Source organism: Rutilus rutilus (genome assembly GCF_951802725.1).
Source record: "Rutilus rutilus genome assembly, chromosome: 2".
NCBI classification, from domain to species: domain Eukaryota; kingdom Metazoa; phylum Chordata; class Actinopteri; order Cypriniformes; family Leuciscidae; genus Rutilus; species Rutilus rutilus.
Genome location: NC_140210.1, coordinates 55,841,457 through 55,868,788, shown reverse-complemented (window position 1 = coordinate 55,868,788; position 27,332 = coordinate 55,841,457). Strand labels below are relative to the sequence as shown.

The 27,332-nt window shown below is 39.4% G+C and overlaps 2 protein-coding genes and 1 long non-coding RNA gene across 3 annotated transcripts; 2 read left to right on the top strand and 1 right to left on the bottom strand.

The window, feature by feature from the left end:
- Nucleotides 1-563: 563 nt before the first annotated feature.
- On the top strand, nt 564-8,663 carry LOC311279822 (deoxynucleoside triphosphate triphosphohydrolase SAMHD1-like; the record flags this gene model as incomplete). The annotated part of the gene is made up of 5 exons (XM_084391570.1): nt 564-588; nt 3,802-4,055; nt 7,176-7,268; nt 7,420-7,521; nt 7,779-8,663. 5 exons carry the CDS (start codon nt 564-566, stop codon nt 7,941-7,943), a joined length of 639 nt encoding a protein of 212 aa, XP_084247696.1. The 3' UTR covers nt 7,944-8,663.
- Nucleotides 8,664-15,758: 7,095 nt separating this feature from the next.
- On the top strand, nt 15,759-24,700 carry LOC311286373 (deoxynucleoside triphosphate triphosphohydrolase SAMHD1-like). The gene is made up of 15 exons (XM_084402572.1): nt 15,759-15,887; nt 17,929-18,047; nt 20,433-20,593; nt 20,841-20,956; nt 21,126-21,197; nt 21,351-21,382; nt 21,478-21,627; nt 21,711-21,805; nt 21,929-22,037; nt 22,194-22,285; nt 22,420-22,532; nt 22,704-22,840; nt 22,915-23,016; nt 23,150-23,254; nt 23,574-24,700. Exons 1-15 carry the CDS (start codon nt 15,824-15,826, stop codon nt 23,739-23,741), a joined length of 1,635 nt encoding a protein of 544 aa, XP_084258698.1. The 5' UTR covers nt 15,759-15,823; the 3' UTR covers nt 23,742-24,700.
- On the bottom strand, nt 18,491-21,210 carry LOC311286469. The gene is made up of 3 exons (XR_014626569.1): nt 21,094-21,210; nt 20,420-20,477; nt 18,491-18,823 (listed from the first exon to the last, which is right to left on the bottom strand). It is a non-coding gene; the product is annotated as an uncharacterized lncRNA (long non-coding RNA).
- Nucleotides 24,701-27,332: the final 2,632 nt, after the last annotated feature.

Here is a 27,332-nt window from a genome sequence, read left to right as displayed (position 1 = left end):
CGGTTTGTTGGACCGCTTCAGCTGAAGACGTCTGTGAGGTCGCTGGCGGGGAAATGGGCAACCGCGGGCTCCCCAAACCGTGGTTGGTGGGAGTTGAGCCGGGTCACTCCTCCTAGAAGGGAACTCCGCTCTATGAGAGGGGCGTTCTCTGGGTTGAGAAGGAGAGGGGTTGGAAGATTCCCTAACCCTCCTAGGCATAAATTGCTTAAACGCAGCCGACTGAGACTTAGCAGCTCGGAATTTTTCAACTACCGTGTTGACCGCCTCCCCAAACAGACCAGGCTGTGAAATAGGGGCGTCATAGAACAGCCTACAGTCTACAGTGTGTGCGGAGTGCTTGGTGGCTCTTAGGGCCAGATCCGTGGCTTTACGAAGCTCTTTGACAGCTTCAGGAGTCATTTCATTTCCCTCGTCCATTTCCTTCAGGACGTCCGCCTAGTAGGCCTGAAGAATGGCCATAGTGTGTAAGGCCATGTCTGCCTGACCAGCTGCCATGTAGGATTTCCTGATAAGGGAGGAAGTAGTCCTACACGCTTTAGAAGGAAGGAGGGGATGCGACTTCCATGACGGTGCAGACGACGGAGCGAGGTGATTAGCTAACGTGTCCTCGACCGCTGGAATGGCGGAATAACCCTACTCCACAGAACCCACGAGGTTGGTGAAGTCAGCGGTTGCCACATTTGTCAGACGAGCGGAGAAAGGCTGCTTCCAGGATCTGGAAATCGTGATGCAGATCACTGAAAAAGGGCAGCTTTCTTCGCTCTGGCCTAGAATTAGGGCCACTAAGAAATCTCTCGTCGAGTTTAGACGACTGTGACTCGTGGGGCTCATCAGGCCAGTCGATAGCGAGCTTCTCCGTAGCGCGCGAAAGCACGTCCATAAGTTCCGTGTAAGCCGCAGTAGGCCGCGTTTCCTGGCCTCTAGGCGGGATAACGTCGTTGGTTAACCCTCTGGAGTCTGAGGTGTTTTCTGGGCCCTGGAGGTGTTCTGACATGCTCTGACAATTGTGCTTATTTCTGTTATTTGTGACATTTTCATGGCTAAAGTCTGATTACACTGTATTCAGCACAAACTTTGCTACAATAATATATCAGCAGAATGTATGTAAAAGTTTGTAGTAGGGCTGTCCCCGACTATGGATTTTCATAGTCGAATCAGAATCGTCATATCTTGCCTATAGTCGACTAATAGTCGAATCATGTGTATGGGGGCGGGGCTTTAACGTTTCAAAGCCACGATGTACAGAAAATCACACAAAGATATAGAAGAAAATGTATAAAAACATTGTGGATCAATAAAACTAAGAAATAGCATGAATAACTCCAGAAAGGCCACACTGCAGGCAGGATTTGCATTTCACATGCAAATCAAATTAAATCGGCTAAATTACCTGTGCGAGCAGGCCAGCCTACAGCACAACATCGATGCACCGAAAAAATAAACAATTCATTTACTAAATTAAATTAGAACAGAATATCTTTCTAATAAATAAAAATACAAAACGAAATAAATCAGAATCAAGTTACAAGATGAGCAAATGTGTGCAAAATGCCTAAAGTGCAGAGGAACATATGTTCAAAACACAATTAAGCCACAAATAGTTAGATTAGATAACCCTGACAGATTAATAAATAAAATAAAATAAAGAAATTATTAAAATAACGATAGTAGCCAGAATTTTCAACCTTGTCTTTTTAACTGCAGAAACAACAATAAATGCTAAACTGGAGGCAGTCTTTTTAGCTAAAAATGTTCACAGCATCCAAAAATCAAATTAATACCGGCTGAAAAATTTTGAAATCACTTGTACCCTACCTGATCGAGAGAACAAATCCAGTCTTTCACTCTGACTGTGTCCGTTGGAGTGTTTTCAAATTGTGGCGCGGATAAAATACATTCTAACGTGAAACCCAGTCTATGCGTGAAACGTGTTAACGTTGGTCGGCAGAAGTGCGATCATGGTTTTCCTGATGCTAAATCCAGCCTTGGAGAATATCCTTTCTGATGGTGTACATCCACACTTTAGATTTTCTTATCCCAGACATTGTTAAAGGTTTAAATCCTTGCCGCGAAGACGCTCCTCTGTCGGTCACGGATTGAAAGTGAAACTTAAATCGGTCACGGGGTGTTTGGATTTATTCACGCACGTTAAAAAAATATTTATTAAAAGCTTCTTTCTTTGCACATTTTTATATACAGCATTATCATAATAGGCTGAATATTAAAGTATTGACATAAAAGCTAGTTCTATGTGAAATCAGACATTGAGCGCCCTCATATAGCCAAAGTGGCATGATCCTCGTTTCATAACACCTCTGCGAAGACTCGACCGTGAGATCGGTAGCCGAATCAGGCTCCTCCTATCGAAGCATCGAATCTTCGACTATTCGGGGTCACCCCTAGTTTGTAGTTTGAGATAATGACATTTATGCGTGGTTTGTGAAAAAAAATAAAATAATTGTCACTGAAATAAGGCCATGAAACCCATACTGATTATTTCTTCACGAGACTTTTGAAAATTGTATCACGTAGCCTAGAATATTTGCTCCAAAACTATGTGAAAATCACCCTGACTGCTCATTCAGATAAGACAATATATTGATTTAAAATTTGTAAGACGTGTTTTGTGTGAGAAAGCTTTATGCGGGAGGCGTGATCACATCATTAATATGTATGGCGTTTCACACCTGAGAAAGACAAAGACCCTCCCTAATGGCCCTATTAGGAGCTATCAGGCCCTGTCATTCTGAGCAACATTGCACAAAGAATGAGGAGATTTAAAAAAGAATGGCTTTTTGATTGTTTGGATTTACAACACAACATAATCCAAAGATACACAACAAATGACAAAAAAGCACATTATTGAAAACAATGATCCAAAGACAGAGACCTTTGTGCCATTCCTAAAAATATTGTACATACCTTTCATTTCCAATGTGTTTGATTTTCACTTTACCATGTTCATATACAGAGACTCATGTGTTGTAGTTTTGAGTTCTGTTTCTGTGTTTTCAGTGTTTCTGTGATCATTTTCCCCTGTCTTCTGTTTGGTTCTGTCCTGTTTTTCCCGGTCTGTTTAATTATTTCATCTGCGTCACCTGTTCTACCTTCATTAGTCTTGTCAGCTGTGTCTTGTTTCCCTGATCTGTTCTCCTGTGTATCTAAGCCAGGGGTGGGCAACTTCGGTCCTGGAGGGCCACTGTCCTACAGAGTTTAGCTTCAACCCTAATCAAACACACCTGAACAAGCTAATCAAGGTCCTCAGGATTACTAGAAAATTACAGGCAGGTGATTTTTTCAGGGTTGGAGCTAAACTCTGTAGGACAGTGGCCCTCCAGGACCGAAGTTGCCCACCCCTGATCTAAGCCCTGAGTGTTTCAGTCTTCAGTGTCGGTTCTACGTTGTTGCATAGTGTGTGTACTACCCGTTTTTCCCGTGTCTGGATTTCTTTTGAATTAAACCCTTGAACTGAAGTGCTCTGTTGTCCTCGCCTCCTTCTACCCGCACCACACCGTAACAGAAGAACCGACCAAAAGAGGAATATGGAGGAAGACGCCTTTGATGCTTTTTTATTCAGTCAGAATGGGTGTTCTTTGGAGGACTTTGTGGGCATATATATCCATCTCTTTCAGGACGTGAGCTGGGAAGAGGAGTATTTAAAGCAGCGTTTCTGGTGCGGATTAGACGATCCACTCGCCCAGATTCTGCTGCTTGAATACAGGCATCTACCTTTCGTTGAATTCATGGATAAAGCTCTTTGGATTTGTGGGTCTTCCTTATCTCTTTCTTATGCCGCCCCAGAACCTAGCGAGCCTGTGCCAGAGCTCTTAGGCTTCCAAATTTCCCTTTCCCAATGGGAGGGACCGAGTCCTATTCGGTGCCCGAGTCCGTCAGAACCAGTTGCCTGCCCGCCAGAGCCAGTCGTCTGTCCAGCCGAGCCTGCATTTCGCGCCAGTCCAGCCGTGCCCGCCGCCGAGCTAGAGACTGAGAACATCACGCCTGCAGAGAAGTTCTTCTCGCTTGTTCCGCTTGGTTTGGATCTCCCTTCTCCGTTGGTTCCGTCCAGCTCAAAGCCCTCTTCACAGCTGGTTCCGCCCAGCTCAGAGCCCTCTTCTCCGCTGGTTCCGCCCAGCTCAGAGTCCTCTTCGCCGCTGGTTTCGCCCAGCTCACAGTCCTCTTCGCCGCTGGTTCCGCCCAGTTCAGAGCCCTCTTCGCCGCTGGTTCAGCCCAGCTCAGAGTCCTCTTCGCCGCTGGTTTCGCCCAGCTCACAGTCCTCTTCGCCGCTGGTTCCGCCCAGTTCAGAGCCCTCTTCGCCGCTGGTTCAGCCCAGCTCAGAGCCCTATTCCCCGCTGGTTCCGCCCAGTTCAGAGCCCTTTTCCCCGCTGGTTCCACCCAGTTCAGAGCCCTTTTCCCCGCTGGTTCCGCCCAGTTCAGAGCCCTTTTCCCCACTGGTTCCGCCCAGCTCAGAGCCCTCTTCACCGCTGGTCCCGTCCAGCACAGAGCCTTCACCGCTGGTCCCGTCCAGCACAGAGCCTTCTTCACCGCTGGTCCCGTCCAGCACAGAGCCTTCACCGCTGGTCCCGTCCAGCACAGAGCCCTCATCGCTGGATCTGCCCAGCACCGAGCCCTCATCGCTGGATCTGCCCAGCACCGAGCCCTCATCGCTGGATCTGCCCAGCACTGAGCCTTCATCGCTGCCCAGCATCGAGCCCTCATTGCTGTTCTGCACCGAGCCCTCATCACTGCCCAGCACCGAGCCATCTCTGGTACCCGGGACTTTCCCCAAGTATTTTTTTGGGGGGGGCTACAGGCCTCCGTCTTGGTCACTTGAGGGGCCACGGCCACCCGAAGGGTCTTCACCGCCGTGGCCACCTGAAGGGTCTTCTCTGCCATGGCCACCTGAAGGGTCTTCTCCGCCATGGCCACCCGAAGGGTCCGCACCGCCATGGCCGCCCGAAGGGTCGTCTCCGCCATGACCGTCCGAGGGGTCGTCTCCCCCATGGCCGCCCGAGGGGTGAATGTGAATGTTGAAGTCAGCAGGACTCAGTTGCATCTGGTCCCTGAAAAAAAAAAAAAGTGAACATACTGATATCAAGAGAAACTATAGGCCTGCACGATTTTGGGAATAAATTTGAGATTTTTCTGGTTAAAATTGCTTTTTAAAATTAACAGAATACACACACACACACACACACACAAATGTTTCCAACAAAATACAATATAATGAACACCAGGTTTGTTGTGTTGCATAGGCTACGCGCAGTGCTGCATACAATAATAATAACAATAACCTATAGCAGCCTATAAATCTTCCAAAAGATTTCAGTAACAACTACACTAGAGAAAAATATATTGATTATCATATGTTACTTCAAATGTTTCCATTCGTTATGATGATATGAAATGAGATAATAGTAAAAACATGAAGCCGTTTGGTGCGTTTTGCTTTTCAAACGCGATCGCGCTCCAAAATATGATACATTCAAACGCACAGCATGCTCCAAAATATGATACATTATGGTTACCATATTATACATATCTACGTTTGAGCAGATATCCACAAACACAGTAACAGTAAACACGGGTCTAAATATTATAATATTCACCATATATCTAGCAACAGTTCAACTGCAATGTGAAGTCTATGCAACAATAACATAAACTAATAAGTAAGAATTTCTTACCTTACATCTTTCTTGTCTTCAAATCGCATTCCTCTTCTGAGGTAAATCCAATGTAAGCTCACGGCGCGTCTTTCAAACTCGACGAAAAGCAGAGACTTGTGTAGTTTGGTGCTTTGTTTTTGAGGTAACGAGCGCGTCCGCGTTCCATGTGGAGCAAGCAAAAAATAATGAGCAAGCGTTTGAGATACTGGACATCTTGTTGGTTTTATACAAATTACTTAAACAGAGAATATTTGTTTTCAGTTTGAATCCGATCATTTAATAGTACACACTTAAATGTTTATAAAGGTATATGGCTCATAAATGTGTGACAAGTATTCGCTGAGTTTTGTTTCAGTTTATAGACGTGCTCAAGAAAAAAAAAGTTCACTGCGACGGAGAGGCAGAACGCACACCCTGTTTATTTTCTTTATTTTACAAAAGCACAATGTTTTGATTTGATTGTAAGTGGACACATACAAAAGTAGAAATATCACAGATTCTTTTTTCATATTTCTTTTTTTCTGTATGACCATAAATGACGGAGTAATTTAAGTTTATAGTGCTACAATGTGGAGAAAATCCAGCAAAACGCGCGGGCACGTTTGCCGACCCCAGAGGGTTAAAGCAGGCCCGAAATCCTCGGAGTCGGAAGCTGCATTATAAATAACGTCTTCCAGCCCGAAAGAAACCGTCTCGCGTGCTTCCGGGCTGGGGCATAAATAATCATGCGCAAACTCGACTGGCATGCCAGGGAGAGAAAGGACGAGGCCCATCTGCTCATGCTCCAAATCCTCGAACTCTACATCCGAACCCCAGGTCGCGGAACCTCGAGAGGTCTCGGGAGTGCGACGGGGGGAAACGAATGACTCCTTCTCAAAAGCCGCGAGCCTAGAGCGGAGAGTTTTGAGAAGCAGATTGTCACAGAATTTACATTTAGACGATCCTAAAACAGCCTCACGCACATGCGAAAAACCCAATCACTTAACACACTTACTGTGAGGGTCGTCGCTTGCAATGAAGCGAGCACATGGCGGAGAGCAACGACGATATTCCATTGCACTTCACCATAAGGAGAACAGAGTTCCACTTATTCCAGTCGCTGAAGTGCAGAAGACGACGAAGCAAAAATCCGAATTTTCGGGCTCAGAAAAACCGAAAGCAAAGGGCATGAAATGGCTGCTTCATGAAGGCAGAGAAATCTGAGGAGCAGATGGCGCGCGCGCCTGTATAATGTGACGACGTAAGAGCGTCGGGGCGGCGCCCGCGCCATCAGCCAATAAATTGCCGTGATTCTATAAGGGCTTCAGACAATTGGCACACCCAGAGGGCATTCCCACTGCGTCTTAAAGCTATGCAGCGTTAAGTGAACCTATGAAAGAGAACTGCCAAAGTTTGTGGGAGAAGCTCGTCTGACTGAGAAAAACAAGTCAAAGGTCAGAAAAGAAAAATACACTGGTTTAGTATTTACTGTACTGCACTTGACTAAACCTCTCAAATCTGCAAATTCAGGAACAGCTGACAGAAACATGGAAAGCTGCAGTGCAGAAGTACAACCTCACTGACCCGACTGTTTCTCTGAACGCTGAAGAATTACCAGTTTATGTAAGTTATGTAGTTATTCAGTGCTTAAACTAGATTGAAAGTGATTAAGATGCCAGTTTTGCTCTGAAATAAAAACTCAACTGTTTAGTTTATTCATCCCTCACATCTGCCTTCATATCTTCACAAACAAATCATTTCATCTCTTACTCAGGTGGTTGATCTGGATCATGGCATGAAGGACAAAAACCCCATTGAATCCATCTATTTCTACAGCAAGAGGAATCCCAACCAAGCTTCAACCATTAAATACCAGGTACTCATGACACTCAAACTGTTTTATTTCAGATCTTAAAGATTATCAGGTACTCATGACACTCAAACTGTTTTATATCAGGTCATTGCAGAATCTTTCTAAATGGGTGCCATTTATTCCTTTATAATTTATTTTTGGTAAACCAATCGGACAGGAACTTGAACTTTGTAGTGTTGGGCTCAGTGACATTAATATTACTACATGATCAAATATCTTTATAAAACTCTTCGAGTGTGATATTTGTCTTGTATTGACAGCTGTCCAGTTTCCTGCCAAATAAGTTTAATGAAGAGCTTGTCAGAGTTTATTACAGAAGAACTGATGATCAGACAGCTGAAGATAAGATGGAGGAGAAGAAGAAGGTGGAAGAGGCTGAGAAGTGCTTTCAGATCTGGTGTACAGACAATTTTGGACTCCCCTAGGCAGCTGAATTATTGACATATATTCTCTGAGACTAAAACAAAAACATTTTACGCAAAACAACAACAACAACAAAAACAATAACAACAACAACAACAACAACAACAACAACAACAGGGGTACACCAAGAGGTGCACATAGGTCATAAAAGCAAAGCAGTAATATGTAAAATATTTGTTTTCAGTTAAGGTATGTAGTTATGGAATCATTTTCTCCCATACACTTTCATTTTTTTATTGGTCACAATCAGGGACAGCAGCTGCAAATTCATTAAATAGAGATTAACAATCAAGGATGGCGTTGTTATGATTTAAAGGATTGAAAGTTTAGGACTGATGAATGTGGAGAACTGATAAAATGGTTTTATTTATTATTGTTGCATATTTATTTCCAACAGAGTAGACAGTAATGATTTAAACAACACAGGCTCATTGGAAAAACGTACCTGTGGCAACATTTTTGCAAAACACAAACAACTTACCAATATGTTTAAATCACTGCAGTTTCTAACAGAAATGAACACTAGAGGCAGTAAAACAGCAAGCACTTTTAATTTTTTTCACAAACAATTATGATTACAGGGGCACATTTTGGATTAATAAAGACTTTGTTGTGTTGGCTTAAAATGTTATGCTGGGTTAATATGCCTCTAGGTGTCGCTATTAACTTGGAGTGTTGAGGTAAAAAGAAGCAGAATAAAAGAATGGAGTGTTGAGCTTCTGCACGCTTGTTCAGCTGCGTTTTCCTTTTATTAGTACTAGTATAAAATACAACATTTTGGCGACGAGGATGGCAGCTCTCAGTTTACCTACGCCTGCTTTGTTGTTGCCATGCCCGGGTCATTCCTCGGTACCGATTCATACTTGGTGGAAGATGTTTGTCGCCATCGATGCTACACAGCAAAAACTCCAGTGTTAAATTAACACTCCTGGGAGTGTATATGAGTCCACACTCAAGAGTGTAAAGTGTTAAAATATGAGTGTTAAATTAACACTCAAGAGTGTTAAAGTTAATGAGCTAATTAAGTGATTAATTTAGTAATGATTGATCATTATTGAAGACACCTGATGTTAACAAGCAGAATCACTGAAGGAGAAAATCACAAATTGTAAGCCACCGTTATGGTGATGGGTGTTTGCTTTAGTCGGGCTCTTGACACTTATACATTTACTTTAGATTTTGTTTGGCTGTTGTATCTTATAACTGCCTGATGAACAAAGAGAAAAGGTGATCTGCTGGTGTTGGTTATATTATGACAATCATCATTTGAACTTGATCACTGAACTCATTAAGATCCTTATTTCTGACTTAGATTTATGTTGTTGATTACAGCATAACTGTGAATCTGCATAAATATCCAGAATTTTAGATATAATACAAAGGATTTCTTAAAAGTTGTAAAAAAAAAAAAAAAAAATCTTTCTTTTAGGCACACACAGACGTCAAGATTCAGTCTATGCATCTCAACAATGGTGACGAGCAGAATATTCAATTAGGAAAAGTAAATTACACAGACAATTCAGATCATAATTTATTCATACCGCAATGCATGATGGGAGCCATTAATGAGTTGTGATTGGTGGCAGCGACTGCAACATGCTTTATTATTGTCACCATTGTTGAGATTCACAGGCTGATTATTGATGTCTGTGTTTCTAAATAAATTCATTTGAAAGTCTTTTGATCAGAACAATGGTTATGAAATATTTTTGGATTATATGAAAAATACTGAAAATCATGTGCTGTAGAATCACAGAGCTGCTGTAACTAACAAGTTAAGCCATCTCAATATGTTTTGTTTTACAGATCACAACATGATTATGTCAAAACATAACCAACACCATCAGATCACATTGTCTCTTTGTTCATCTGACTGTTATAAATCAATAACAGCAGACAAGCAAAATTTAAAGTAAACATATAAGTGTCAAGAGCCCAACTAAAGCAAACACCCATCACCTTAATGGTGACTTACAATTAGTGATTTCCTCCTTCAGTGATTCTGCTTGTTAACATCAGGTGTCTTCAATAATGCTCAATCATCACTAAATTAATCACTTAATTATCTCATTACCTTTAACACTCTTGAGTGTTAATTTAACACTCATATTTTAACACTTTACACTTTTGAGTGTGGACTCATATACACTCCCAGGAGTGTTAATTTAACACTGGAGTTTTTGCTGTGTACAGGAGATCAGTGGCCGGAGGAGAGGAAGCACGCCGTTTTACTACAATACCTGGGAGCCGAGGGGTTAAAAGTTTTCTACACGCTGCCTGATACAGGTCGGACTGTTGCCGATGCTTTTAAAGCTTTAGAAGAACATTTCCAGCCGGCTACGAATGTTGTAGTCGAACGACACAAATTCAGACAACGGCCCAACGGCCGGATGAATCGGTAAAGGATTTTGTAGCTGCTTTACGTGAACTCAGTGTACACTGTGACTTCGGCGATCATACGGAGGAGATGATCCGGGATCAATTAGTGGAAAAAGTGTCCTCTGCACGTATTCGGGAGCGTCTCTTGCTACAGCCACAGTTAACACTAAAGGACGTGCTGCTGTTAGCTGGCCAAACGGAGACTGCTGTGGGGCATGCGCAAATGTTCGATGCGGCACCAGTGCACAAGATTAAATATGCTCAGCGTGGCAAGCCACAACGAAACCAGAAATACCATGGAAATCATGTGAGTAAAACACTATCACAATATACTGCACAAACAAATTGCAGTTGCTTTCGTTGCGGATCTGGCTCTCACTTGGCTAATGCTCCAAATTGCCCTGCTGCCAAAGTTAAATGTAAGAGTTGCAGAAAAGTGGGACATTTTGCAAGGGTTTGCCGCTCAGAAAAAAAAGTGCAAGTACTTGATGCCCCTGAAATGGAGGTCCCCGAAATTGTGCATGTGCTTGAAGTGGAAGGGAAACCGCTGTGTGAGAAAATAAAATGCACTGTGACCATTGGAACTGAGGGAGTGAGCCCTGTTGCAGTTTCCAAAGAACTTTGTCGTTTACAAGCTGAAAACATTATTGAGAGGGTGGATGCTTCCCCATGGGTGTCACCTATTGTGGTGACAACAAAGAAAAACTGAGAAATTCGTTTATGTTTGGATTTGCGGGAGCCAAACAGGGCAGTAATAATTGACAGCCATCCACTTCCACACATTGAGGACTTATTCGCTGAATTAAAGGGGGCCACAATATTTTCAAGCATCGATCTGAACAACGCATACCTCCAAGTGATGCTCCACGAGGACAGCCGAGATCTGACGGCTTTCATCACTCATGAAGGGTTGTACCGTATGGCTTGGCCTCGGCACCGGCAGCTTTTCAAAAAATGATGGTTACAATACTGAAAGGCCTTCATGGAGTCCAGAACTATCTAGACGATGTGATTGTGTATGGACGCACTGCAGCCAAACATGATCGCAACCTGCAGGCTGTTTTAACAACACTACAGCATGCAGGTCTCACACTGAATCGTGAAAAATGCAAGTTCAGCTGCACAAGCCTTCCTTACTTAGGACACACTATCACTGCGCAAGGCCTGCTACCCAATGACTGCCATATTCAGGCTATCTTGCAAGCACCAGCTCCCACTGACACAGCCAAATTACGTTCATTCTTAGGACTGACGTCCTGGTATTCACGGTTTGTGCCGAACTACTCTTCGGAGGTGGAGCCTATGCGGGCATGCTTACAGAATACTTTTATGAGTGTGTTAGATAGATAGAAAGACTGATTAGTTAGAAAGAAAGAAAGATAGATTAGTAAGAGAGAAAGAAAAAAGATGGATTAGTTAGAAAGGAAGAAAGATAGATTAGTTAGAAAAGATTAAAAAAGTGTTAATTTAACATGGGCGTTTTTCTGTGTACTATTACATAAATCTTACCCGTTTCATTTACATATGACTGACATATATGAATCACATTCAGTTTATTAATACAATTACATAAATATTATCCGTTTAATTTATATATGACTTAAAATATGAATCACATTCAGATTATTGATTGGTTTATGTTAAAACTATGTAATCCAAATGCATGGAAATTTGTTATGCAATTCAAATACATAAATCTTATTTTTAGACCAATTTTTTTTTTTGAGTGTACACTTAACGCAATTACTTACTAATTTAGTATATCTACACCAGAGTTGTATAGTCCAGGGGTCAGAAAGTAGAAGTCCTGCCATATGTTTATTCCACCCATGAACTCAGTCAGCTGATTTCACTAATTAGTTCACTCTCCTGCTGAATTAGCAAATCCAGGTGATTGGAACAAAATACTGAGGAGGACTTTTACTTTCTGAACCTGGACTTTACACCTCTGCATAGCAATGCCACATGTCAGCCAAGAGCAAAGAAATAAACCAGAACTGGACCTTATCGTAGCCACAAAATCTGTGTATATTAAATATGGAGTCATCTCAGCCTTAAAGTAACAACATGTAGTTTTTCAACCTTCATAATATATTTCCAAGACCCTTGTGATGGTACATCGACTTACAATAGGTTGAATGACACGTCTGCCAGAGCCTGACGGGGTCTGTATCGCTTCTACTGGCACTATGTAACTTCGGGGTGCGGGTAGTAACCAGAGCTCAAAAAGAACTACAAAATTCGACTGCTTTACGGCATACGTCACTTCGCCAATCACTTCCTCAAATTCGGCCGTGACAGGCCAACCAGCGCGTTTGTTTTCGTCATGGCTGAAGCAGCAGCGAAACGTAAGAAGTCCAAGGTTTTGTCGGAGTAGAGTCGGAAGAGGAAAAGGGAGAGTGATAAACTGAAAGGCAGGACGAGGATCAATATTGGTCGAGCGTTTGCTCGCTGGCGTGAGCTTATCGTCAGACCGATGCTGACTTGGCCGTCATGCTGTTGAACTAGTAAGTAAATTGCTTGCATACTATCTTTAGTTTTTCTAATCTGTTGTCTGCCTGGCTACGTTACGGAAACTATCTGGTCCTCCATTTATCTTCATGAATCAGCTAACGTTAGTAGATGAGCGAATTATCAATCTGGTAGCTAGTAAACACTAACATGCTAGTTTTAGATGGTTAGGATGCTATCGCTATCATTCTCGTTCAGATTTGAGCATTGCAATCGACATGCAAATCGCAAATGTTTGAGTTAAAATGTTTAGTCTACTAAACATGTATAAATTATGAAAGGAGGAAGATTAATAATATTATCATTGCCCATATGAAAAAAACCTGCATGCTTCATATACAGTAACAGCCCGTTCTCATCCCAAGTCGTCATATACTGACGCTTTCAAAATTTCTTCAATATCTGACGCACAAAGCACCCTTTAGCGTCCATATGAGACGCATAACCCTACCACAGACCTAAACCTACCCATAACCGAAGCGTCTCATATTGACGCTAAGGGTGCTTTGTGCGTCGGATATTGAAGAATGTTTGAAAGTGACGATTTGGGGATGAGAATGCGTTGACAGTAACCGTAAATCATTTTACGACAGCGGTAATGGACAATTCCGCTTCCAACCTGTAGGGCGACCGCAGAGGAAAAGTTCCATGTTGTTGCTTTAATAAGCCTGTTAACAAGCAGAATCACTGAAAGAAAGAAGAGAACAGAAAAAGAGACGAGCAGAAACACAAGAACTACAACTGACTTCAGACACAGTCTAGGACAGGGATGGGCAAACTCGGTCCTGGAGGGCCACTGTCCTGCAGAGTTTAGCTCCAACCCTGATAAACTCTCCTGTCTGTAGCTTTCTAGTAATCCTGAAGACATTGATTAGCTGGTTCAGGTGTGTTTGATTAGGGTCCCAGATAGACAGCAACCATCAAAATAATGTTAATGTATCAATGTTAACTGTACTTAATCAACATCTATTTTGCTCCAGCAATTAATGTTGACTTTTTTTCCTACAATTTCATCCATAAATCAATGGTGATGGCATTGAGTCAATGTTACAATGTGATGTTGGTTCAACATCATGTTTGCACTCTCAGAAAATGAAACACAACAACTATAACTGACTTAAAGCCATGCACACAACCTGAAATCAACTGCAAATAAAAGAAGACAATACATCTCTGAAACAATAATAAATAAACAATTCTGGTTTGCTATTTTCACATTTAGCCTACATTACAAATGATGTCTTGCTGCATTAGATCCACCAGTACTGTAGCAATCATTTTTTTTAGATTTTAATGAATCTGAGCATAAAAATGTAATCTCCTATGACACACAGAGAGATCAACAATGGTGACAATCAACTAAATATTCAGATAACCGGATTAAACAATTTGCTGTGTAAACACGGGCAATTCATTATAAAGATTTTCAATGTTTTGTGCTCTACAACATCCAGATTTGATTAATAAATGTGCATTGCGTGCTATCAGTAGTTTGACAGAGAAAGGTTTGTCTGATCCGCTGCTCACTGTATAGAAATTAATGTCTTTTTGAGGAAACATGCAAACACTGTCAGTCCTGCAGGACACTGATATCCATATTTTAGATCAGATACAGAGATGAAGCTGTGAGGACACTGGATCTGTGACAGAATAAAATCAGCTGATCTTTTTCTCTCCTTCATATCTTTGTCACTTTACAATTCCTCTGTTCTGAACACAAAGCAGAAGAAGCTCCACATCATTCAATATTCAAACATTTGCATCAGAGATTAAAGGCGTTTTTCTATTTTATTCAGGGTTTGGAAAAGTATGGACAAATATTTGTGTGTCCAGAGTTTTCCCCTATTCAGTTTTCTCAAATATAAAATCCTTTTTGAAGAGAAATATATTGATGCTTAACTTTTATCTTTTTCACAGTACTGTATGTTTTTGAAATTGAAAGTGAAATTGCCGTGAAATTGAAAGTGTGTATGTATGGAAATATAATCCACATCCAAAATCACATCCATCTGAATATCATCAGCTCACATTTGATTATAACTAAAAAAAGATTAATCCGAACAAATAAACAGATACAAAGAATGCATAATATCCCAGATACAGCAACAGGATCTTTGTTTGTGTGTGATGATTTGTCATGACTTCACTGCAGCTGCCTTATGTGAGATGAAGCTTCATATAGAGAAAAACACTTTTAATATAAATGTAAATTATGAATAAAAAAAATAGTATAGTATTAAATGTAAATACAAAATGTAAACATGCACTATTGTAATTATTTTGATTATCATTTGATTAATAAGCCTAGAAAAGACTGAATACAATTAAAGGATGAAGTGAGTTTGTTTCTTAGGTACAAAGGTAACACTTTGTTTTACACATCCCTATAGCTGTGTTACACATTCGGTGTTTGTCAAAACAAAGTAAAATCTCACAATGGAATGGAAAACACAGATCAGCTGTTCATAGTCAAGCAGAATGTTTGACTCAAAAGAAGATATTCTGAGGAATGTTGCTTTTGAAACAACACTGACCCCATTAACTTATATTGTATGGACAAAACCCCCACTGAATTTTTTCTTTTTGCTCGAGTTATCACTTTAACCTTCACATTTTATTATGTAATATTTGCATTACATTTGTATATATTTTCTAAACAGACACACCTATCAAAGGCAGTTTTAAGACAAATAAATAAATAAACATATTGTCTAATATCTGCACCTCCTAAATTTCACCGCGGTTTCTCCAGCAGCAGCTGCTCTGATCCCGATTTCTAATCTAATCTCAGATTTCTAATCCCAGTGTTCAAACTCAACATTGATTTAAGACACACCCTCATAGTTTGACAAGACATTCCTGATAATGTATTCCAGTGTGGTGAGTTTCTGGATCTATAAAAGCTGTACGCAGCTCTACAGATCTTCACTGCTATCATCTGAGTTTTTAACAACCAACCAAAAAGACGAAAATTGATCCTTTAGCAAAAAAGATGTCTCAAACTGAAGAAACTCTCCGGCAAAGTGCTTTGAATATTAAACGCTCCTTTCAAGAAGGTAAGCGAAGACAAAGATTATAATTTAGTTAGTCACTTAATTTTGCATTATTTAATTGCAGGTTTGTTCACAAATAACTGACAGTCATGACCTAATGTAATTTTATATATTTTTTATTTATTTAGAATAATCAAGAACAAAATAGTGTCAATATAACTTTTGTGAACATCAAGTGATTCTACAAAAGAGACTTGTTTAAGGAGATTTATTGTCTTTTATTTGCAGTTGATTTCAGTCTGTGTGGATTTAAGTCAGTTATAGTTGTTGTGTTTCATTTTCTGAGAGTGCAAACATGATTGCAAATTCAACATTAAAGTGACATTGTGTAGGAATTTCTCCCATCTAGTGGTGAAAATGTATTTTGCATTTAAACGAATAATGCTCTCCAGCGCCTCGCTTTTTCAAATGCATGTTGCATCTACGGTAGCCGTTATGTACCAAAAAGCTATGACAGGATGTCTTATAATAGCACTTCATCGAGTTTTCCTTCGGGTGAACAGGTTTGTTATTTCAAACAAACTGCAACTTGACACAACGAACAACCGAATGTTACAGTATGAATTACTGACTGTGAAAAACATGAACTATGGTAATTAGTAGTGATGCCTTCTTTATTCGTTATATTTTTGTATATTATATAATAAAGTACACAACCAAGCAATGAAAAAAAAAAAAGCTTGTAATTAAGACCGTAACATTGACTTGCCTGCCGAGAAGAAAGCAGGCAACTTCAGCGTCTCTTTTGAAAGCTTTCGCCTGCATTAGCTCTTTCCACCTGGAAAAAGCTATCCTGACATTAACCCTTGATTTTGTAATCTCCGGTCACGTTTCCTTTACCACTCTGTAAGATCTCAATAAGATCTTTTGTAGACGTGTGAAAGAAATAAAGTCAGTCTGGTTAGTAATAAGTGAAGCTGGTAATGCTGTTTGTGGAGTTGTTTAATCAGATCTTCAGAGAGTTAATGTCTTTTATCTTCAGTTCATCTAAGGCTGTGTCTGAATAAAGTTGTAGTTTGTGTTCTTATTACTCTTTTTAAAGATGATTGAAAGAATGTTTCAGGAACATCACACTAACCTTTAAATAACATTCTAGAAACATTAAGGAAACTGGACATTTTTATGTTCTTGGAATGTTAGAAATCAGCAGAGGTGTCAAAAGTAATCACATTCATTACTCAAGTAGAAGTATAGATACTAGGGTTTAAAAAGACTTCTGTAGAAGTTGAAGTATCAACTCAAGCTTTTTACTCAAGTAAAAGTATAAAAGTACTTGTTTCAAAACTACTTAAAGTATAAAAGTAAAAGTAAGAAAAAAAAAAAAACTCTCCCTCGCTTACCGCATCTAGGTTTCCTTCGGAGGAGTTTTGGCGCTTCGCACAACCAAATGTGACTACAGCCTCTCACAAGTTAGAAAGACACCACAACGCCAATCAGTTTAGCGATGTGTATTCAGGAGGCGGGACTCAGATCTAAACCGTTTGTGTAATTGGCCAAGTTTTTTTTTTTTTTTTGATGACAAGCCGAAATTAAATAGGAGTAACGAGGCTATTTTTTAAATGTAAGGAGTAGAAAAGTACAGATAATTGCGTCAAAATGTAAGGAGTAGAAGTAAAAAGTCGTCTGAAAAATAATTACTCCAGTAAAGTATAGATACCCCAAATTTCTACTTAAGTAAGGTAAAGAAGTATTTGTACTTCGTTACTTGACACCTCTGGAAATCAACGTTCCTATAATGTTGGATTTTAAATCAAAATTAAGTTGAAAGAACGTTTGAGGAACATTATACCTTTTAAAACACGTTCCTCTAACATCAAGAAAACTGGACATTTTTCACGTTCCCAGAACCAACACTGAATATTTGGAGAACGTTCTTATAACAAAAGTCTGTTAGCTGGAATATTGCGTATTACATTTTGCGTTAAAATAAACACACATGAGCTGCACCTTTCTGGTACCTATCTTTAATAATGTTTGCTTGTTTTTACAAACTGAGGATGTTTTAATTCAAACAATGAGGATATAAAAGTGCATGCCTTTTCAGAGTCTCAAGGCCTAGAGTCTGGAAGCTCAAAGTCTGGAGAGTTGTGGGAGGTTGTGAAGGTTGAATTGCATGACCTCTTGAAGAAATACTCCCTGGACTTTCCAAATGAACAAATGAAGGTAAGTTACTAGTGTAGCATTTATGCATAGTGTCATTTCACTTTTCATTTCTATGAAGGAACATACACGTTTATATTACAGCATGTAGCTTTAGTGGATAGTATTCTATCTGATAGCTGATTTAAACTTCTGTGTCAGACCTATGGCCGTGGCTGAAGTGGCTCTTTATACATTTATATTTATTTAAAACCAGAGGTGGAAAGTCCAGGTTCAGAAAGTAAAAGTCCTCCTCAGTATTTTGTTCCAATCACTTGGATTTGCTAATTCAGCAGGAGAGAGAAATAATTAGTGAAATCAGCTGTACGTATACTATATGACGTTTGGTCTTGTTTTAAAGAAGACATTTGGCAGATTTTTGTAGAAGTGAAATAAATTAAGTTATAGAAATGTTACGATTCTTCTCAAAGATCGCAACAAAGTAAGGGAGACGCCACACAACCGCTGCGTAAACAATGCGATTTATTTAAATAAAGTAATAAGCATGAAGTGTCAAGAGATCAGTATAAGTGTTAGTCAGCGTGTCAGCATGTAAGTGTAAGCCAGCTCAAATGATATCAGTCCAACCAAACACGAGAAGTTCGAATCAAAATATTGACATCAGATCTCCTGAAGCGGCTGTGATCTCCCATAGCCCACACATCCCGTCAGCTCTCCAGAAGTCTCCAGAGCCGCAACAACACCAGCGAGCCATCGACTCTCTCTCTCTGTTTGACCCAGTGTCTTTTAAAGTACCCTGATCTGGTTCAGGTGTAAAGCCACGCCCTCCAGCAATCAGCCTGTAACTCGGGACAAACACACAAGCACTCACTGCACAAGGACTCATTGAACCGTCACAGAAAAAAGTTATAGATGTTTGAGTTTATGAAAATGTACAATGTAAAAAAATTTATTATTCATATTATAAAATATATATTTTTAAAACCTGGGCGACTCTAAAACTGCTAAATAAATCAAAGCCAAACATTTTAGGTTGATATCTCAAAAAATTAGACTTAAGGGGTTAAATATGGACAAACCCAACCGCAGGTTATTTTAACATAGTATGTTGGCTTGTTAATTTTACCCAACATAATAAGGTGACTTATAGCTCATTTTTACTGGAATATTATAATCGTGTGTTTATTTGGTTTCATGTTGTATCCGTCTTTTCCCTGTGCTTTTGTTGATACCAGACTAATGCATCCACATAAATGTCACATACTCCGGTTAAACTAAAGGAACCGTATGTAAGATTGTGGCCAAAACTGGTACTGCAATCACTTTCAAATTACTGCAGAGTGGTGTATCCCCTCCCCCTCCCCCCTGACTCGAGGTTGCCAGATAGCCTGCAGGATCCAGCAGGAACGTTTGTAGCTGTAGCTGTGGTAACTAGAGCTGAGCTGGCAACCCGGATGCCGAAACACTACTGACTTTGTGATTGGTAGATAGGTGGAGGGTGGAGCATCAGGCCAAAACACAACATGACAACATCAACATCAGTTGAGGGCTGCAACTTCACTTTTTAAATGACAATATCCTGGCCGGACTACTGTTGTCAGTGATATAAGTATTTGAAATGAACATGATTTCTTAATGTCTAGTGACATATCAGGGCCATTTTATGATTAATTGAAATACATTTCTTACATACAGCTCCTTTAACTCGTATAACTAATAAGTCCTGTTTTCTTCTGATGAGTTCTCTCTGTTGCTCTGGCTGAAAGTACAACAGTATAATGAGCGATCACTCAAACCTCCTCAGATCGCATATTTTCGTGATTAAATAATAGGAATGTTCACTCTTTCTTGCTAAAGAAATGTGACATAAGCATATGATATTTTATCTATATTTTTCTATATTTTTTCAGTGCTGAAGGGCTACTGGCCCAAAAGTGGAAACGCAACTTGATTATGTGCTCTTTGCTTGAGGTCTGAGGCTATTGGGCTTGTCCGACACGCTGTTAGCCCTGGCTCGCATTGACCCGACAGTGGAAAAGCGACTAATGTCAGGGTCATTACGTTGGTGGCCCCCCAACCATAGAAGGGGGAGGGGTGCATTTGTTTCAGTTGTCAGTGAGATTGACCCAGCAGCTGGGTAACACAATAACCTAGCTCTGCAAAAAATAACCCAAAAAATTACAACATGCTCAACCCAGCATTTTGTAGACTAAGCGTCTATTCATTTTCCCATACAAAATTCCAGCAAAATTTCAGGATGTTTGCCACTCGGGCTGACTCAGTGACGTCAGTGCATACCCTCTTTAAACATTTAAACTGTAATCTACATTATATGTTCACTCACAAAAATGTTTCAGAGAGTACAGTAACTGGTAACTGCCATAAGTGTAAATGTCAAACATAAGTAGTCAACAAACCTGTATTTTAACCTGTACCTGTATTTTGTAGATTTTCAACGACCCCATTCATGGTCACATTGCGCTGCACCCCCTGCTGGTGAAGATCACAGATACACCTCAGTTTCAGAGACTCCGACACATCAAACAACTCGGAGGAACATATCTGGTGTATCCGGGAGCTTCTCACAATCGCTTTGAACACTCACTTGGGTAAGATATTATTATATTCAGATCAACGTTTTTTAGATTGTTTAAGTAATTATGTTTAAATTAATAATTTGAGAGATTTAAAGTTAATATTTTAAAATAATACACGTTTGCATGTTCACAGTTCTCTGATGTTGTTGATGTTTTTACATGGCATGCAAGTAAATGAATAAAAATATTTTTGCTATTCAGTGTTCTTGGTATAAACTGTGGTGTTGTGTGTGTGTGTGTGTGTGTGTGTGTGTGTTAGAGTGGCATATTTAGCTGGGTGTCTGGTCAAGATTCTTCATGACAATCAGCCAGAGCTCAAAATCACCAAACAGGATTTCCTGTGTGTTCAGATCGCTGGACTGTGTCACGACTTGGGTGAGTAGCACTAATGCACATGGAAAGTGAAAATAATCCACTATTCAGTGTTTTGTGTTGTGTTTTTTGTATTTGTCACGGAGTCTAAACTCACCCAAACCCTTGTCAAATCGAGCATTGATTTAGGATGACCATACCTAGAATTATCCAGTTTCTCTTTATTTTTTAGGTCATGGTCCATTTTCCCATGTATTTGATGGTCTGGTTATTCCTAAAGCAAAAACAATGAAAAAAATAAGAGGTAAGTGTCTGTGGACATGCACATTTCTTACTCATGTTACTGTTACATTTGGACATGGAGAACTCAAGCCATGTATGTCTGGGAAATTGAAAGAGTTTGTTAATGTGCATAACATGACTTACAATCCACATGGGACCTGTGTTTTTTTCTTAGGCTTGCCTGATGACATCCCTGAGAAGTGGAAGGTGAGAATGAACACACTGCTCACACACACTCAGTGCCGTTGGTTTCTGTAATATATGTATTTAGGATCTCATCTGTCTTTGTGTCTTTACTGTAGCATGAGCAGATGTCAGTGCTGATGTTTGATGACATTGTGAAGAGTTTGAAGGCTGAGAATGAGAATGTGTTGAAAGAGCACGGACTGGATGATAAAGACGTCACCTTCATTAAAGAGTTAATCGAAGGGGCAAAAGATTCAGTTGCTGAGGTTCATACTGATACTTCATCTGTTATTGATGTGTTAGCATGAATGAAGCCTCATTTACATGCAGCCTTTGCTTTTATTTTCAGCGGACATACAAAGGCAAAGACAAATCCTTCCTGTATGAGATTGTGGCAAACAAACAGAACGGCATTGATGTGGACAAATGGGACTATTTCGCACGGTACATATTATTAGGCATTTTGCACAGATGGTACTATGATGTAGAATCTATTATAACTTTGAGCCAAATTATCCTCTCATTTACATATCCTTTTTATATTTCTATTTAATGTTTATTTCTCAGAGACTGTCATCACCTCGGCATTCGAAACAGTTTTGACCATCAGCGTCTGCTTAAGTTCGCTCGAGTGTGTGAAGTGAACGGGAGAAATCACATCTGCTTTAGAGACAAGGTGCCTACAATTATCTACAATTTAAGATTCATCTACTCTGTTTTATATTTATATTCTCTGCTTAAAACTTCAGGTAAAAAGTGGCATTAGCTCTAGAATGTGAACACTGCATTATGGGAAGTGGATCTGTGACTCTGGTGTTTGTATGTCTAACAGGAGGCAGATAATGTTTATGACATGTTTCGCACTCGATACACTCTCCATCGCCAGGCCTACCAGCACAAGATCTGCAACATCATTGAAGAGATGTGAGTCTCTCTGTTTGCAGTGAATATGAGATTTCACAATATTTAACCTGCTGCATGACTTATTCTTCTAACACAAGTTCAGCATTAGACTGTGATTCTTATACATGTTGGAAACACTAACTCAAATGTGTTAGGTTTGCAGAAGCGCTCGTACTAGCTGATCGTGATCTTCATGAAGGGAAACCTAAAGATATGCTGAAGATTTCTGAAGCCATAAAGACAGCAGAGGAATACAGCAAACTCACAGGTCAGCTCAAAGAACAGGTGAAAAACATGTAAACTCAAAGCTAAAAGAGCTAAAGATATACCGGATTACCATAAACCAGGATAAACATATTCTCTTATGAAACATGTGGTTATATGTCTCAGGACATGTGAAATAACATGTATAATAATGAATCTTCTGTTGTTGTGTCAGATGAGATCTTTGAGCAGATCTCGTTCTCCACTGCTGATAATCTAAAGAAATCCCGAAACATGCTGGACAAGATCGTCAGGAGAAAACTGCCAAAGTTTGTGGGAGAAGCTCATCTGACTGAGGAACACAAGTCAAAGGTTGGAGAGAAACTGAAAAACACTGATGTACTGTTTGATTAACCCTATAAAACTGACAAACCCTCTCAAATCAGAAAATTCAGGAACAGCTGACAGAATCATGGAAAGCTGCAGTGCAGAAGTACAACCTCACCGACCCGACTGTTTCTCTGAACGCTGAAGAATTACCAGTTTATGTAAGTTATATCTTATTTCAGAGCTGATTTACATATTTAAACCAGATAACATGTGTTTAGTGACTAAGATGCATGTTTTTACACTGAAATAAAACAGAATTGTTTAGTGAATCTCATGTTTTCACAAGCTCAGGTGGTTGATCTGGATCACGGCATGAAGGACAAAAACCCCATTGAATACGTTTATTTCTACAGCAAGAGGAATCTCAACCAAGCTTCAACCATTAAAGATTATCAGGTACTCATGACACTCAAACTGTTTTATTCCAGATCTTAAAGATTATCAGGTACTCATGACACTCAAACTGTTTTATTCCAGATCTTAAAGATTATCAGGTATTCATGACACTCAAGCTGTTTTATTTCAGATCATTGCATAATCTTTCTAAATGGGTGCCATTTATTCACTTATAATGTTCTTTTGTTTAATCAATCGGACTGGAGCTTGAACTGTGTCTTCTTCGGCTCAGTGAAGTTTGCAGTGTACTTCATTTACTCTATGATTGAGTCTCTTTATAAAACTCATTGTGTGTGTGATATTTGTCTTGTGTTGACAGTTGTCCAGTTTCCTGCCAAAGAAGTTTAATGAAGAGCTTGTCAGAGTTTATTACAGAAGAACTGATGATCAGACAGCTGAAGATAAGATGGAGGAGAAGAAGAAGGTGGAAGAGGCTGAGAAGTGCTTTCAGATTTGGTGTAAAGACAATTTTGGACTCTGTGTATGATTTATAATATCTAAAGTTTATAGCTGCAGAGTTGGTTTGTTTAATGAATGAACTACTGAGACACTTTATCATCAAGGAGGTGAAAGATCATGTCTGTGCTATTGAATAAACATACAGATTATGAAAGTATAATGGAAAATATTTTAAAATCAAGGAGTGTTAATTATATAGTGGGAATTGCATTTTTATTCAGTCAGAGGAAGAACTTGTCATTGATGTATAGAGTGAAGCAAAGCCAATCACTGTTTTTAAAAGGGGTTGACCTTGGGTAAAACTGAAGTGCTGCCTGTTGGGATATTTCAGTTCTTCACATATACAGTAGAATATTTGGCCATAACTACTGATATAAATAGTTTGAGCAGCTCTATTTGCTTATTCACAAAATGTGGTGTTGGATGCTGGTTATAGACTCTGTTAGCTACTAAACGTAGAGGATGGTGAAGGGTTATGCTTTGACAGGTTTGTTGGGCGTTTGATAGATATAGGTAATTGATGGATTAATTTTTTTTATAATTTTTTTTTTTGTAGAGTAGAGGTCCGGTTACATATTTTTATGGATTTAATTGAATAAGGAATTATTTGTCCTACATCTAATCTTTCACCTTTTCTTATGATTTAGGAGGTTACTTGCACCTTTTTTTGTGTGTGATTCTGGGAAAACATGGGTTATTATTTTAATCGTGTTGTCGGACACTGACAAACAAACTGTACTGCAGTAACAGCAATGATGAAGCAATGATTTATTATCTCGTATCTAATAAATGTGATGGTCCTTCCTTTATTTTGTGTATTAGTTTCTCTTCTTCATAGATGTGTCTTGTGATTAATGAATCACTAATTCATCTACTAATTAATTAGTTTAATGAACAAGGATGCAGAAGCAAGTTAAATATGATTTCATGAGGCTTGAGCAATTAACTAAGTGTTCCAAAATGCTTATTTAAAATAATATTTTGTATATTATTTGTTTTTTAATGAAACTGAACTAAAGATGCTGTAGCCTGATCTAAGTTGCTTACAACAAGTAAATAACACTGAAAATAATGTTTAAAATTATTAAAGAAAGAGCTTTTCACAAAACTGAAAATAAAACGATAGGCTATGCTAAATGTAAAAAATACAACATCAAAGCAAGCACACTTCAGTGGATATTATGCTAAAATAATACTAAAGAAAAAAGTAGCAATTGTGATTGTCGAATTACCTAAAGGTGAACTCTAAGATTGTTCAGGTCTTCAGAGGCCGACACCATTGTTAAAATATTACAGACATTACTCATCAGGAGTAGTTTCTGTGTTTCAAAAACAGTTTCCAAATTTAAGAAATCGATTCAAACTAAATTGCAAAATAATTTGACCAATTAAATGGAGAGAAAGAACCAACTTTACAAGAAAGTTTCATTTACAAATGATTGGCATCGCTGATTTAATCAAGGGAAATATCATGGGAAAACACATAATTACTACTTCAGGTCAGAAGAGTGTGTACAGCCATGAATACAGTGATCCCGTCACCGACTGGAGGAGAGAGAGTATCGCAGCTCCATCACTGCTCCTGCTCTGTCTCTTAAACATGTGAGAGAGTGAAGTCTGATCTATACATCCATCCAAATCTTGCCCTTGTTCACCTTTAAAGTAGGGTCGTCTATATAAAGCATTCATGTTAAATTATAATTTCAAAACAATAATAGTCTACTCAGTGATATATTGAGTGATACTAATTTACATTATTAATGTATTAGGCTTTTTCTCTGCCAATAATAATATATAACTGAACTGGGCATACTGGAATGGGATGTTTTAGTTCTTCACAAATATGTTAGAATATTTTTTGGCATAATAGCAGATTTTTATTATATTTATTTGCTATTATTACTCACACAATGTGGTGGTGTATGTAAGCTAGGCACTCATTAGTAATTAACTGTAGAGGATGGTGAAGGGTTATGCTATATCAAACTTTCTTTGTGATTGATAAATATCAATGGATCATTTAATATTATGTTGTGTGTGTGTGTGTGTGTGTGTGTGTGTGTGTGTGTGTGTGTGTGTGTGTGTGTGTGTGTGTGTGTGTGTGTGTGTGTGTGTGTGTGTGTGTGTGTGTGTGTGTGTGTGTGTGTGTGTGTAGAGTGGAGATCAGATTAAAACGGAAGTGGAATAAGAGTGTCTCAATTTTGTTAGAATGTTAACAGATTTGTGACATTGTAGGGTTTTCCCTTACTATCAAATATATTGTGGTGAGATAGCAAATAAATAAGGTAAACAAATAAAGGTTGGAGGGTCATTTGTATCTTAGTAATATGCATTACAGTCTTTGAGAGGCTGTGATGAGAATTTTTTTTTTTTTTTTTTTTTTACTTTGAAAATGTCTGGATATTGCATGATGTGGTTCAAAATGAATACATCTAAATAACCTTTTTAAAAAAAGACCTAAAGTTCTATGTAATTCTTTCACCGATCTCGTCAGTGTTTTACACTATCACATACATTAAGATAAAGCTTTTACTTTGTACTGTTGTGCTGCCAGTTACCCAGCATGCCTTGCGACTTCTCCCTGTGTAATGTGCCGTATGGATAGTCAGTAAAGCATGTCCTGCTTTCATTTGAGGAAAACAAGACAGACAAACTTATAATCAGCAACATCTGATCATATAAAAGAACGGTCAAGCTAGGAGAACAATTAGTATCGCAAATTGTGATTACTGGAGAAACTCTGTAATAAAAAGGTAAGAATACACCCACATACTAACATAGTTTCGGCCCAGATCCGGCCCACATCTTGCACACGTGGAAAGATGATCTGACCCACATGCAGCGTGGAATTACGGCCCTTGGGCGACTCACTCCTGTTTGCCAGATCTGGGCCACAAGCAGGCCATAGCAATGCCACATGTCAGCCAAGAGTACTGCTCTATCAAGTACTGAAATAAACCACAACTGGACCTTATCTGAGCCACAAAACCTGTGTATATTAAATATGGAGTCATCTCAGCCTTAATAAGCCTGTTAACAAGCAGAATCACTGAAGGAAAGACTGGCCGTCATTCCACGCTGCATGTGGGCCAGATCATCTTTCCACGTGTGCCAGATGCCACAGCCAGTTATTTTACTTTGAAATGTGTGTTCTGTTTCAGAATGTCTGTTTTTGTTTTGGTCTGTGGATATCGCATGTTGCCAATTTACCCAATAGTATTTCGCTACCACAGGTTGCCAGTGGGCGGAAAACACAGCATATTGCAGCCATAGAAGCTACCGAACAAACTGGGACAGAGATCACAGATTCTAATCTACATAAAAGCCTCCGCACTCATCTAAAAATCATATTGAAAGATTATATCACTCATCATAAATCAATAAATCATTTCATCAACTTACAGTGTGTATACTTCCTCGCTTTTCATTGTCAATTGCGCTTGTTCCTGTTGCATATCTTCAATCTGGCAACCCGCGTGAGCGAGTCTGAGGAGGAGGGGGCGGGAAACAACTCTCTCCAATATTTAGAATTTGGACTGCAGTACCCATTTCAACCGCTAGCTGTCAGTCTCACACACTGCACCTTTAACCAAAACTCGCATCAAAATATAATTATCCA

Excerpts from the sequence above, each read along its gene's own strand:
- LOC311286373 (XM_084402572.1), top strand. The coding sequence starts at position 15,824 with ATGTCTCAAACTGAAGAAACTCTCCGGCAAAGTGCTTTGAATATTAAA. Across the intron at positions 18,048-20,432 it reads TTCCAAATGAACAAATGAAG|ATTTTCAACGACCCCATTCA; the intron begins GTAAGTTACTAG and ends TGTATTTTGTAG. Across the intron at positions 20,957-21,125 it reads TGGACTGTGTCACGACTTGG|GTCATGGTCCATTTTCCCAT; the intron begins GTGAGTAGCACT and ends TTTATTTTTTAG.